The sequence below is a fragment of the Furipterus horrens genome, unplaced genomic scaffold (genome assembly GCF_987537825.1).
Source record: "Furipterus horrens unplaced genomic scaffold, mFurHor1.1.pri manual_scaffold_17, whole genome shotgun sequence".
Lineage (NCBI taxonomy): Eukaryota > Metazoa > Chordata > Mammalia > Chiroptera > Furipteridae > Furipterus > Furipterus horrens.
The window spans coordinates 46,615,805-46,629,524 of NW_028327187.1; the positions used below are offsets into that span (position 1 = coordinate 46,615,805).

The following is a 13,720-nucleotide window of genomic DNA, read 5'->3' on the forward strand; positions in this document are numbered from 1 at the left end:
TTCATTGGAACTCTGTGCTTCTTGAACTTGTATAACTTTTTCTCTCATCTGGTTCAGAATATTTTCTGTCACTATTTCTCCTATCAGTTTTTCAATTCCATGGTCCTTTTCTTCTCCCTCTCTAATTTCTATGATCCTGATATTATTTCTTCTCATGCTATCCTGTAATTCCCTTACATCTTGTTCATATTTTCTCAATCTTTTTTCATTTTGCTTTATTGTCTGGGAGTTTTTCTCTACATTATCTGCTAACTCACTAATCTGATCCTCTGCTTCGTTTAGTCTGCTTTTGACTGATTCTACTGTGTTTTTCAGTTCAGAGATTACATTCTTAATTTCTTCCTGGTTCTTGTTAACAGTTTCTATGTCTTTTTTTATGCTGGTGTAGTTCTCTGTAAGTTCCCTGTAATTTTCTTGGAGCTGCTGGTAACTTCCTTGAAGGTTGTCATAGTTGATTTTAAGGATGTTCAGTATATTGAGCTTCTTTACCACCATTGTTTTGAATTCCATGTCTGACAGTTGGGCTATGTCTATTTCATCTATCTCTCTTTCTGAGGATTCCTCTTTTCTCTTCATTGAGGGGTTATTTTTGCGTCTTACCATGTTGGATTCTTTTTGTTTTTATTTATTTATTTATTTATTTATTTATTTTTTTTGGGGGGGGGTAGTCTGCTTTGACTTCCCTCTTTTGTGGTGTGAGATTCTTTATCGGAGTTCTGGGAGTTTCAGTGGTGCAGTCTCTTTGATATCCTGAACCTGATGTTCTTGAGTTACCCTTTATGTTGTTTGTTTATGCTGTTTGGTTATATTTCAGATGTTCTTTGATAGGATCTTCCTTCTGGGTAGTTGGTTGAGAGTCACTCTATCCGCTTTGTCTTGAGTTCTTTTGTGGATATGCTATTAAAAACATAAACACACAGCCCAGGCAGGAGACTCACACCCTCAAAGAGTATCCCCCACTCTATCCCTCTTTCATCAGCCAACGAGCCTGTATTAATATAAATGTAAAGAGATTAGAGCTTTTATACTATAAGAAGAATAGATAAGAGTTATTTTTGGGGAGGAAAAATATAATTTTTGATAGAGGGGGTGATAGATTAATAATAGTTGAGACTGTGCAAGCCAGTAGGTAATATTTACATTGTATGTTAATAAAAATAGAAGAAAAGGATGGAAAAATGCATAATGTAGTAAGAAATTGGGATTGTATTGTATTGCGTTTATATAGTAATTATATTCTATTATTTAGAGTGATAGGGGGGCTAAACTAGACACACAAACGAATAAGCAACGATTAAAGAGAAAGGATGAGAAGGAGAGGTTATATGCAACACGTTAGAGATAAAGTTTGTTATTCTTTTTGGAAGGGGAGAAAACACCCCCCCCAAAAAAAACCCAAGAAAAGAGAAGAAAGAAAAGAAGAAAGATTGAAAAGAAAGAATAAAGAAGAAAGAAAGAAGAAAGAGAGAAAAAAATTGAAAAAAAAAACCCAAAACCCCTCCCCCCCAAAAAACCCAAGAAAAGAGAAGAAAGAAAAGAATAAAGAAAGAAAGAAAGAAAGAAAAGAAAGAATTAAGAAGAAAGAAAGAAAGAAGAAAGAGAGAAAAAAATTAAAAAAAAATAAAAAAGCCATGTTTTTATTCCGTTTTAGCCTTGGTGTGTTGCCTTCTTTTTCTGCGTCCGCAGCTGGTCTAGTGTGGCAGTTCAGAGGTTCTTGTTTCTTGCAGCACTGGTGTGCGTCCGCGGTTGCCGCAATGGCGCGCGCCCACGGTTGCTGGCACAGCGCGCTCCCTTGCTGCCCGCTGGAGCCAGTTGAGGTGTCCTTGCACTCGAGCCCCTGCACCGCCCGAGAGTTTGCCCCGCGGTTGGAGCCTATTGTTGCCGGGCCGAGGTGTTTCTGTGTTCGTGCTGAGGTGTCCCCTCACACGTCCCTGCACAGGCAGGGTGCCTGAGAGCTTTCCCTGCGATTGGTGCTTATTGTCCCCTGGCTGAGGTGTTTTCTCGCTCGTGCTCCGCCCGTGCCCTTAGTCTGGCTGAGCAGAGCTCTGGGAGTTGGTCTCTGGACTCTTAGGGTGGGCCGCGGACACTTGTGCACAGTGGAAGTGAGCGTCTGTGAGTTGCTGCCGCCCGCTGTTCCTGTGCTGCAGCCGCCCACCTTCCCTCTCCCGTCTGGGTCAGCACAAACAGAGCCTGCACTAGTGGTCTGCTTTCAGGCCTGGGGCCCGGCGCTCACAGGAGCTGTCTAGGGGTATCTGTGCACGGTCCTCTGCGTGTTCAGTGGGCCCTCCCTGTGCCCGTTGGGGCACTGATCTTATGTCTGTTGGGGAGTGTCCGAAGGACACCTGGACTCATGGCGCCGCGCACCTGGGCCAGTGAGTGAGAGCACTTCCCTATGCGCGCCCCCGCGACCCAAGGGTAGGGTTGGGGAGTGGATGAGTGCGCCTCTGCGCCTGCACTCCTCAAGAATGGCCTACCACCCCCAAACTTTCCTCCCCTCTCTACCGTCCACTAGAGAAAAATATAAAGGAGAATTACGTTCTCACTTGCCCGGCAGCACGCTGTCTTCTGTCCTTCGGCGCCAATGCCACTTGGTCGAGTCCCGTCTCTGCCAGCGGGCAGAGATCCGCTCTCCTCCCAACTCCTCTCCAGGATAGCCTGTGGTTGCCAAAAAGCCTTTGTGTACTTCCAGCCACAGCTCGGGCAGCCGCCCCAGTCAGGAATCCCGTTTCGTCCCCTTTTCCTCCGCTATCCTCACTAAACAGGTTGTTCCCAGAAGGATTTTCTCTAATCCAGCAGTGCCTTGGCTCGACTCTTGCCAGTGTCCAGCTCCTCACTGAGACGTTCTGTCTGCAATTAGCCCAAACTGCAGACGGGTCTTGGGAGCCTGAAACCGCAGCCTCTCCTCACTCCTCTGCCATCTTGTTGTTGATTTGTTAATGATGGCCATTCTGACTGGTGTGTGGTGTTATCTCATTGTGGTTTTAATTTGCATCTCTCTGATTGCTACTATTGTTGGGCATTTTTTCATGTTCTTGTGGGCCCTCTGTATATCCTCCTTGGAGAAGTGTCGTACAGGTCCTTTTCCCATTTTTTAATTGATTTGTCTGTCCTCTTAGTGTTGAGTCATATAAATTCTTTATATATTTTGAAGATCAAACTCTTGTCTGAGGTATCATTGGCAAATATGTTTTCTTATTCAGTTGGTTCCCTTTTCATCTTGGTTATATTTTATTTTACTGAGCAGAAACTTTTTAATTTGATGTAGTCCCATTTTTTATTTTTGTTTATTCTTTTCTTTATTTTCCTTGTCCTGAGAGATACATCAGCAAAAATATCGCTGTGTGGGATATCTGAGATTTTACTGCCTATGTTTCCGTCTAGGACTTTTATGGTGTCGTGGATTACATTTAAGTCTTTTATCTATCTTGAGTTGGTTCTGGTGTATGGTGTAAGTTGGTGTTCTTGTTTCAATTTTTTTGCATGTCCTTGTACAGGTCTCCCAACACCATTTGTTAAATAGGCTATTCTCACTCCATTTTATGCTCCTTCCCTCTTTGTCAAATATTAGTTGACCGTATAGACCTGGGTTTATTTCTGGGCTCTCTATTCTGTTTCACTGCTCTATAGGTCTGTTCTTATGCCAGTACCAGACTGTTTTAATTATCGTGATCTTGAAATATAGTTTGATATCAGATCCTGTGATATTTCTTACTTTGTTCTTCCTTCTCAAGATTTTGAAGGCTATTCGGGGTCATTTTTGGTTCCATATAAATTTTGAAGTATTTGTTCTAAGTCTGTGAAATATATCATTGGTATTTTAATAGGGATTTGGTTGAAGCTATAAAGTGCTTTGGGTATACAGACATTTTATTGATAATAATTCTTCCAATCTATGAACACTGTTTATGCTACATTAATTTGTATCTTCCTTAATTTCTTTCTTCGGTTTTCGGAATTTTTCCGAGGATAGGTCTTTTACCTCCTTCTTCTGTAAGTTTTTTTTTTTTTTTTTTGTAATACTTTATTTTTATTGTTGCTATAGTGAATCGGTGTTTTACACTAGATTCTCTCTCTGATATTTCATGTTGGTGTACAAAAATGCCTTTAATTTCTGAATATTGACATTGTACCCTGCTATTTTGCCAAATTCACTCATTAGGTCGAGTAGTTTTTCTGTGGAGTCTATAGGGTTTTCTATGTCCACTATCATGTCATCTGAAAATAATGACAGTTTTACTTCCTCTTTCCCAATGTGGATGCCTTTTATTTCTTTTTCATGTCTGTTTGCTATGGATAGAACTTCCAATGCTATGTTGAATAGAAGTGGAGAGAATGGGCATCCTTGTCTTGTTCCTGATCTTAAGGAGAAAGCTTTTAGTTTTTGCCAATTGAGTATGATGTTGCTGCAGGTTGAGGTATTCTCCCTCTATTCCCATTTTGCTGAATATTTTCATCATAAATGGGTGCTGAACATTATCAAGTGCTTTTTCAGCATCTATGGATATGATCTTGTAATTTTTATCTTTCGCTTTATTTATTTGGTGTATTATGTTTATTGATTTGTGAATTTTATACCATCTCACATCCCTGCGATGACTCCTACTGATCGTGGTCTCTGACCTTTTTAATGTATTGTTAGAACTGGTTTGCCATTATTGTGTTGAGGATTTTAATATCTATGTTCATCAGCGATATTGGCCTGTAGTTTTCTTTCTTTGATTTTTTTGGACCTGGTTTTAGAATTAGAATAATACTTGACTCATAGGAAGAGTTTGGGAGTCTTCCCTCTTCTTGAATTTTTTGGAATAGTTTGAGAAGGATAGGAGTTAGTTCCTTCCTAAATGTTTTGTAAAATTCACCTGTGAAGCCAATCAGTCCAGGGCTTTTGTATGCCAGTAGTTTTTTTAATTTTTTTATTACTGCTTCAATTTTTCTAGTTGTTATCTATTTAAGTTTGTGCTCCTTCTTGAATCAGTATTGAAAGATTATCTGTTTCCAGAAATTTGTCCATTTCACCCAAGTTGTCAAATTTCTTGTCATGTAGTTTTTTTGTAGTAATTTCTTACAATCCTTTGTATTTCTGTAGTGTATCAGTTATGCTTTCTCCCCTTTTGTTTGTGAATTTATTTACTTGTGTCTTCTCTATTTTTTCTCTTGATGAGTCTGATTAATGGCTTGTCTATTTTGTTTATCTTTTCAAAGAAGTAGCTCCTGGTTTTATCGATTCTTTGAATTGTTCTTTTAGTCTCTATGTCATTTAATTCTGCTCTGATCTTGATGATTTCCTTCCTCCTACTCCCTCTGGACTTTGTTTGTTGTTGTTCCTCTAGTTATTGTAGCTGTAGGGTTAGGTTGTTTACTTGAGATTCTTCTATCCTTTTTAGGTAGGCCTGTATTGCTATAAACTTTCCTCTCAGGACTGCTTTAGCTGTTTTCCATAGGTTTGGGGCTGTTGTGTGTTCATTTTCGTTTGTTTCCAGAAACTTTTCGATTTCTTCCTTGACGTCATTGTTAACCCATTCATTATTTAATAGCATGTTATTCATTCTCCATGAATTTGAATTTTTTGAGTTTTTCCTTGAGGTTGTTTCCAGTTGCAGGCCATTATGGTCTGAGATGATGCTGGATATAATTTCAATTTTCTTGAATTTGTTGAAGCTTTTTCTGTGTTCTACCATGTGTTCTATCTTTGATAATGTTCCGTGTAGGTGAAAGGTTCTATATATATCAATTAAGTCCATTTGATCTAGGGTGTTGTTCAGTGCCACAATATCCTTGGTGTTTCTTTGCTTGGATGATCTGAGCATTGTTGACAATAGGGTATTAAAGTCCCCAACTATGAATGTGTTGCTGTCGATATTTTTCTTGAAGTCCTTATATATTTGGGTGCTTGTATGTTGGATGCATATATTTTTACAAGGGTTATATCTTCTTGATGGGTTGTTCCCTTAAGTATTATGAAATATCCTTCTTTGTCTCTTTGTATAGTCTTTGTTGGTAAACTGAAAGCTTATGTGAAAGAATAATAAAGGAAAAGTTCCAAAATTTAATGAAGAAAATAGAAATGCAAGTCTAGGAAGCACAGAGAGTCCCAAAAAGCTCGACTCAAAGAGGACGACACCAAAACACATCATAATTAAAATGCCAAAGATTCAAGGTAAAGAGAGAATCTTAAAAGGAGCAAGAGAAAAGCAGAGAGTTATGTACAAAGTGGTGCCTACAAGACTGTCACCTGATTTCTGAAAAGAAACTTTTCAGGCTAGAAGGGATTTGCAAGAAATATTCAAAGTCATGAAAAGCAGGGACCTACAGCCAAGTCTGCTCTACCCAGCAAAGCTCTCATTTAGAATGGAAGGACAGATGAAGTGCTTCCCAGATAAGGTAAAGCTAAAAGAGTTCACCATCACCAAGCCATTATTATATTAAATGTTAAAGGAACTTACTTAATAGGAACTGAGTCATAAGTATGAGGATCATTTGGAGGGTTATCAGCTGGGAGGGAGAAGGGGGAGAAATGGGGAAATGGTGCAGGGATTAAGAAGCATAATTGGTTGGTACAAAATAGACAGGGGTAAGTTAAGAATAATATAGGAAATGGTGAAGCCAAATAACTTATATGCATGACCCATGGACATAAACTAAGGGGGGTGAGATTGCTGGAGTGAGAGGGTACTGGGAAGTGGGTAGCAAAGAGAAAAAATTGGGACTACTGGAACAACATAATCAATAATATATACTTTAAAAAATAAAAATACAATAAGAAAAACTAAGGTTCACTAGGCACCATGAGAGCAGAAATATTTGATTATTAAAAAATAATTTGTTAACAATACAAAGATCAGTCCTGACATCCCCAACTGACTATAGTCAGGACTAGGTTTCTTTGAGACTATGAGGCATGTAAAGGTGGCTGCCTACCTCTTTTCCCAGGACTCCTGCAATTTTGTATCACTGGGTCTCTATCCCAATTTCTAGAGTTCTGTTTGCATGAGCACTTGATTTTTTATAGTTAGATGTTACTCTGACCCCTGGTAAAATAATTGCTTTCCTTTCTTTGGGTATTGACATTTTCTGAGGAAAAATATTTGAGGAAAATTATCTGAAAAACTTGCACAAATACTTCAAATGAAGGAATCTACCTCTGACAGGGGGTCAGGTCGTGAGGTAGATTTTCTTTTTAACAGATGACCTTTCCCATTTCTTTTCAAACTGAAACTACCCCCTGAGTAGCTTGGCCTTGATTCCAATGCATAGTTGCTCCCTAAATATTGAAAAGCTAGGTTAGGATAAAGACATAAAGTAAGGGACAAGGGATATTATTTTTCCTTTCAAATCTCCTGATGATGCAGTATATATCTCTTTGAAAACATTCCATGCAGTGTAGTATATCAGTGTGGGAAAAAATGTAGAACATTAGAGTCAAGATGAGCCAGGGTTTATATCCTGACTCTACCACTTTCTAAATGTCATTTTTTTCCTATTAACCCATACCTTGATTGTTTCATCTTGTATAAAACAGGGATTAATAAGATTATCAGTCTCATGTAGTTATTGTAATGATCAATGAGATATATGTCTAAAGACTTTAGCCTAGTTCTTAACACTTGATTATTGTCTTATCATCACTGTCATTAGCATCACCACCACTACCATCACCCACATCACCCCCAGGTTCCAACAGTAACATAATAAAATTTTATAACCTCTTGCTAAAACAAATGCCAGCCATTAGCAAAGGAGGAAAGGAGGACACAGGAATCCCAGTTGCACTCACTACTGCCTACACTTACTTTAACTCTCATGTCTCTGTCCCTGTTTTTACAGGTACCTGTAAGCTTGGCTGGGCCTATTACTGTGTTGGAGGTGGAGCAGCTGCAGCCATGTTGATCTGTACCTGGCTTTCTTGCTTTGCTGGAAAAAACCCCAAGTCTGTTATGTTGGTGGAAAGTATCATGAGAAACACCAATTCTTATGTCATGGAGCTTGACCACTACCTCAAACCTTGAGCTTTGGCAGAGTATTGGAGAGGGTGGAGAAGTAGATGGAAGGGAGTCTTGACAAGAGGTACTAAGACTGGGCCAGTTGCCACCCACGTTTCAGCAGTGTAGCCTACATTTGTATGCTTTTTAACTCACCAGTCATTCATTTTCACTTTCCCTTAAGGCAGTGTGTTAGTTACTGCTTACAAATTTCCTCATTAACAATGATTTTCTCAAACGTTTACCTATTTGGTGAGTACACAGTAGCCCCCAAGTCCCAAAGTACTCATTTATCCAAAATAAGGAGAAGATCCTCATTTGAAAGGTAACTGCACAATCAAGATCAAGAAGATCTTCAGTGTTCCATAGCTCCTGTCTGCCACTTAACCCAAAGCTTCAAGGCTAGGTAAGAACACTTGTGCAAGAAAAGACAAGAAAATTGACAAGGCTGGTTCCTACCATTCGATTCCTACAGCCTTTCCTGGAATTGATTGCTATCTACAGAGTGCCACTGCTCAGATTTTTGAGACATTCTCAGGGCTATACCTGGACTACTCCTCTTTCATCCTTCCTCTCTTCTGTTTAAGTTGTGGGGAGGGTGACTTCAAGTAAGGAAAACATTAACCAAAGATGCTTGCTTATAGTCTGAGGCCCATTCTCTATTATACTTCAGTATATTCATAAGAGTTTATTTTGTGTTCTGGCTGGGTAACTGGAATCAAAATATAGTGGCAAATATTCCTTATTCCCTTATATATTCAGAAATGGTGTTCATTAAATGTTCTGAGCATATAATAGCATTTGTTGTGCACTCAATAAACATGATTTTATGATGATGATGACAAGGATGTTTCTATTGGCTCCTTACTGAAATTTCTATCAGAGTTCATTTTTATTGACTAGGAAATCCATAGAGGTCTTTTGCCCTTCTGATCATTCCTACCATGACATAAGTTTCTCTGTCTGTTTCAAAGACTGCTCATCAAATGCTTTCCCCTCCATCTGGGGTGAGTTAGACATAAAAGAACACAGCCCTGATGTCAACAAGGTCTGATTTATTTTTAGGACTGGCCTCCATCCCAAATGTGCTCAAGGATGATGGATGGTATAGAAGAACTCAGTGTCACCCAGGGACAAAATTTGTCTCTCCCTGACACCCAATTAATTCAGGCTAGCTCTACTGTTCCATAACTATAGCTTTAGGGGTTAGGCAGGGCCTGTGACTCAAAAGGCCAGCTCATCTGTTTTATTTTTAATTACTCCAGATTGTTGGAGTACAATCTTTCATGGAAGGTGAGAAATTGTAAAAACTGGATTTATTAGTTATATGCTATCCCCAAAAGGGTCAGGTCCTTATATTTATCTTATGTAGGTAAGTGAATTCAAGAATATACTTCATTCATGAGCTCATTCATTAATTTAGTCATTCATTCAGGACACATTTCTTGAGTATCCGATTATATGCCATATTCTGTGCTAAGTACTGGGGATAAAAGGATGCAGACACATTTCCTCACCCTAAAAGGGATAGTTGTGGGGTGTTGTCAAACATGTAGATAAACAACTTCCAAACAGCATATTAAGTTCTAGTAAGTGAAGAGGAGGGCTGTTAAACCAACTTGGAGTAAAGGGGTTCATGGGAAAGCTTATTAGAAAAGATGATGCCTAAAACGAATCTGAGAGATAAATGGTGGGGGCTAGACAGCAGAGGCAAGTGCGCACAAGGAAAGGTGCAGGGAAAGCAGTAGTGTGGAGATAGCCAAAAATTTCAGGATGACCACACTCGCATGTGGGTGGTTTATATCACCAAGATGTGGAATACTAGAAGAATGACAGACATAAAGGAACAGGTGACTAAATTCAGGTCAAGTGTTATCTTCTCTATGGAAGTGGATTAAGACAAGGTATGTTAAACATACCTCACGGTAAAGGGAACAATGTAATTGAGTTTGCAACATCCCCTTTTCCCAAAAAAAAGATGATTAAGAACAGATAAAACAGAAAAGGAATAGATTCAAACCTCATTTTTATTGTGTAGACACAATAATGGAACTTTATTTTGAGAGTCCAGTGTAGGGATACTATGTCAAGCATTTGATAAAAGGCAGATTACTCTCCCTAGAAAAGGCAGTTGGAGCAGATGCTCTCTCATGAGGCTAAGGAACATTCTGGAATTCTGTGTAATAGAATTTGTGGAGGTGATATAAGTGTGTAAGTCAGAGTCTTGGCATGAAACAGATAGCATACTGAAGGGCTTTCACTGAGATGAGTTAGTGATAGGGCCCTTTACTGTAGTTTGGGTAGGATTTATGGAACCTACAAGTAATGGTGAACCATACAAAGGCTGAACATTGGAGAGCTGTTATCACCCCTAATACTGAAGGGTCAAGGGGAAAAACCATGTTATTGGAACCCAGCAAAGCTGTAGCACTTCAAGAGAGTCAGCCTGATAGGAATTGTGGCTCCAGGTAGGACAATGTGGTTTTTGCCCAAATGCAACACAGCTGGGATAAAGGCAGGGGCATAACATATATATCTCACTCTCTTCCCACTCTCTGGTCTTACCGTGCCCATTACTAGCCAGACCCAGGAAGATGCCAGTTGGCAAGAGACCCTGTTGCTATAGCCCATTGAGTTCAAGTTCCTATGGCACATAGAAAGACAGAGAATGAACCTTGGGGTATGAGGGGCAAAATGGAAAATAACAGCTCAGTGAGTATTCTTAGCTCCTGATGCTAGCATTGCCTTACATATTGTTGTCTAGGAAATAAATGCTTTGATGCTTTCCATGGCTCAAGTACCTGAACACCCTGTGAGGAAACTGATCAAGAAGGGGTAAACTTAAAAGAATCATTTTAAATGACGTCACCTTGTATAAGGTCCTAGTCAGTTGGAATGTTTCCTCTCCTCTTCCATGGAAAGGGGATAGAATTTAAAAGGATTTTTTTCTGTGCTTACACCAAGCCTGCAGGGGCTTATTATATTCAAAGAGGGATCCAGTCCCTTGTTCAATTTGAATTTAAATTCCTTCTTGCCTATGTCTGGTTTCTTCCTTACCAGGCCTTGCTTTTTGCATAGATGTCTGACTAGCCTGTTTTTTTTTTTTTTTTTTTTTTTTTTTGTTGTTGTTGTTGTTTTGTTTTTTTGCCTGTGGCCAGGAGCAGGATCTCATAGCTAAGCTTACATCCTCTGGCTGTTGAGCAGAGGAAGGAGAGCCCCTGGGTCTCAGAGACTGCTTTGACCCATGCATGACTGCCTGTCATGCTCCCTGCATATACACAGATGGAATGCCTAACCATGGATCCTTTCTGATCCTTGGAACTACTTAGATCTTATGTGTGGGGGCAGGGAGCATGGTGAGAAGTAGGAGACAATTCACCTGAGCTAGCTTATAATCAACTGAATATTATTCATCGAGTCCATTTAGTAGAGAATGGCATATGGTCAGCCACTGCCCAATTGACATCCCTTTGTGTGCAGAGTTACAACTTCTACACCTGGGGTGGCCCTTGGTATACCACAAGTGTTAAAGTCACTCAGGTCTGTCTTGAGCAATGCCCGTTCCTTAATGTCACTCCTCATCATCCCTGCTCCCATAGGGATTAAACACCTCCATTCATTTACAGCTTCTGGTGACTTCCAGTCAGTAGGTTTCCACCTTGCAGGAGCATGGGCCCTGAACCAAGACAGACAGATTCTGGCCTCTGGGAAAGGCAATTCTGGCTTCTGCAAGAATAGGTGGCAATAGAGGTTTCTGGAGGAGGGAAAACCCTGGGAGAATAGGGGAAAGAGGAAGCTGCTGGCAGGCATAGGCTTTATCCACTGTCCAACAAAATACACTAAGAGGGAAGGTCTGACCTCTTCAGAATGTGATAAGGATAAGTTCTTCAGTCTGGCATTCACTCTTTGTAGAAATACGAATACGGAGAAGCTTCAGGAGTGCATTTGGTCCCAAGGCAGACTGTCAGTGGGAAAAAAAGGGAAGTTGAAAAAAAAAAAAAAAGGATACGCTGTAGTGAATGTATTTTGTAAAAGATGGAAGGTATTCCACTTGGAGGCTTGAAAGGAAAGGTGCTATTTCTAGAACTCACAATCAGTCTCCAACCAGGCCTAGTAAAGCTTTTTTAGTAGACAGGAGGCAGGACACTTCCAAAGAGTCATCTCCACCCTGTGTCCTTGGTTTGAAAGCATTTTTTTTTTTCGAGCTGGAGAAGGGCTGAAGCTGAAGGATATTTATTACTAGCCTCTCTTTCAGATGTAGAAAGATGCATTTTCAGCTTCAATTTTCATTTTGTCTACTTATGAGATTAAGCTCTCCCAGTGTTGATCTCTTTTCTAAATTCATTGAACCCCCACTGAGTTCTCAAAGCTAACAGCAAATAAACAGTTGTTATGTGTGCACACAAATGATTTAGATTTTCATTATACAGAACTGCTGATGTATCAGAAGGCAGAAGTAGGGGGAGACAAAATGTTTGGTTTTGACTGCAGCACTGTATCTTTCTCCTTTCTCCCTCTGCAGAAAGGAGGCCCTAGCGAACAATATTTGGGGGAGAGAAACACTAAGGCCAGCTCGTATCCAAGAGGGCAGCCCCTAATGTTGGCTCCCTTTCATGTAGTGGCAACTACAGAAAGGAAATGAAGAAAGGTGGAAACATCAAGGGAAAAAAAGAGGGGTAGATAGGTAAATATTGGGATCATTCCAGAGATATGTTGCCTCCTTTCACTGTCACCTATTAGAATCTCATTTGGGGAACTATAAATGTCTTTCCAAGATATATCACTGTATCTTCTAAGTTAACATACTGCCCCTAAATAATATGGTAAAATGAAGACAGTCCAGGCTTTGAAGTCTGACAAATCAAGATCTGAATCTCAGTCCAAACATTTCTGAGTTGTTTGCCCTTGGGCAAGTTACATAACTTCTCTGTGTTTGCTAAATTTTCTAAGACAGCATCTCCTATCTGATGTTGGCCTCCACACTCCTCAGGAGCTATAGAAGACATTTACTATCCAATGGCCCCATACCTTCCAATTTTCACATGTCGCATAGTGATTTTTAATCCCAGTTCACAGTAACATCCTCTGAGAAGCTCAGTCTCACCCAGTTCAACCGAGTCATCTACCGACCTCCTAGTCATCTCTAATTCATGGAAAACCTTAACACTTGGTTCACTCTTCTGTTTCATTCCTATTTCTGTCATCCTTTTGAAAAATTCAACATCCATGTGAACCCCTCTACCAACTTCTTGGCCTCTAAGTTCTTCGACTTCCAAACCTTCCACCCAACCTCTGCCATGCCCACACTTGACATCACCAACAAATGCACCTTCACCAAGATCCAGATTTCAAGCCTCCCGTTCCTAACCAACGTTTCTTATCCTTTCAGTTTGTGTTTTTAAAATTTCTTTACCTTTTTAACTCTTTGATTATAACCTACTTACCCAGGCTAGAGTTCATAGTTCATCAATCTAATTACCTCATGAATAAATATCCCACTTTTTTGCCCCTCACTCACCATGTCATATATTTGTCCAACAAATCCATAATTCTGGTCAAATGTAATATCAGCCTGATCTGTATTTGCATCAAATTTCCAACCATTGACAAACACCATAACTGTTCTTTCTTCCACCTTTTCTCTGTCTACACCTACTCTTTTGATGAGTTCATCCAAACTCATGGCTTTAAATATTATCTATAACCTTGCTACTCAAAGTGTGAGGTATAGTCAAGATCAT

General features: G+C 39.8%; 1 protein-coding gene across 1 annotated transcript in view; it reads left to right on the forward strand.

Annotated features, from left to right (window-relative positions):
- Positions 1–8,722, forward strand: part of LHFPL1 (LHFPL tetraspan subfamily member 1) — a 91,267-nt gene extending 82,545 nt beyond the window's left edge. Inside the window, exon 4 of the mRNA XM_090264746.1 lies at positions 7,825–8,722. Within this exon, the coding sequence (XP_090120872.1) occupies positions 7,825–8,006 (182 nt within the window). The 3' untranslated portion in view covers positions 8,007–8,722. The remainder of the gene's footprint in view (positions 1–7,824) is intronic.
- Positions 8,723–13,720: the final 4,998 nt, after the last annotated feature.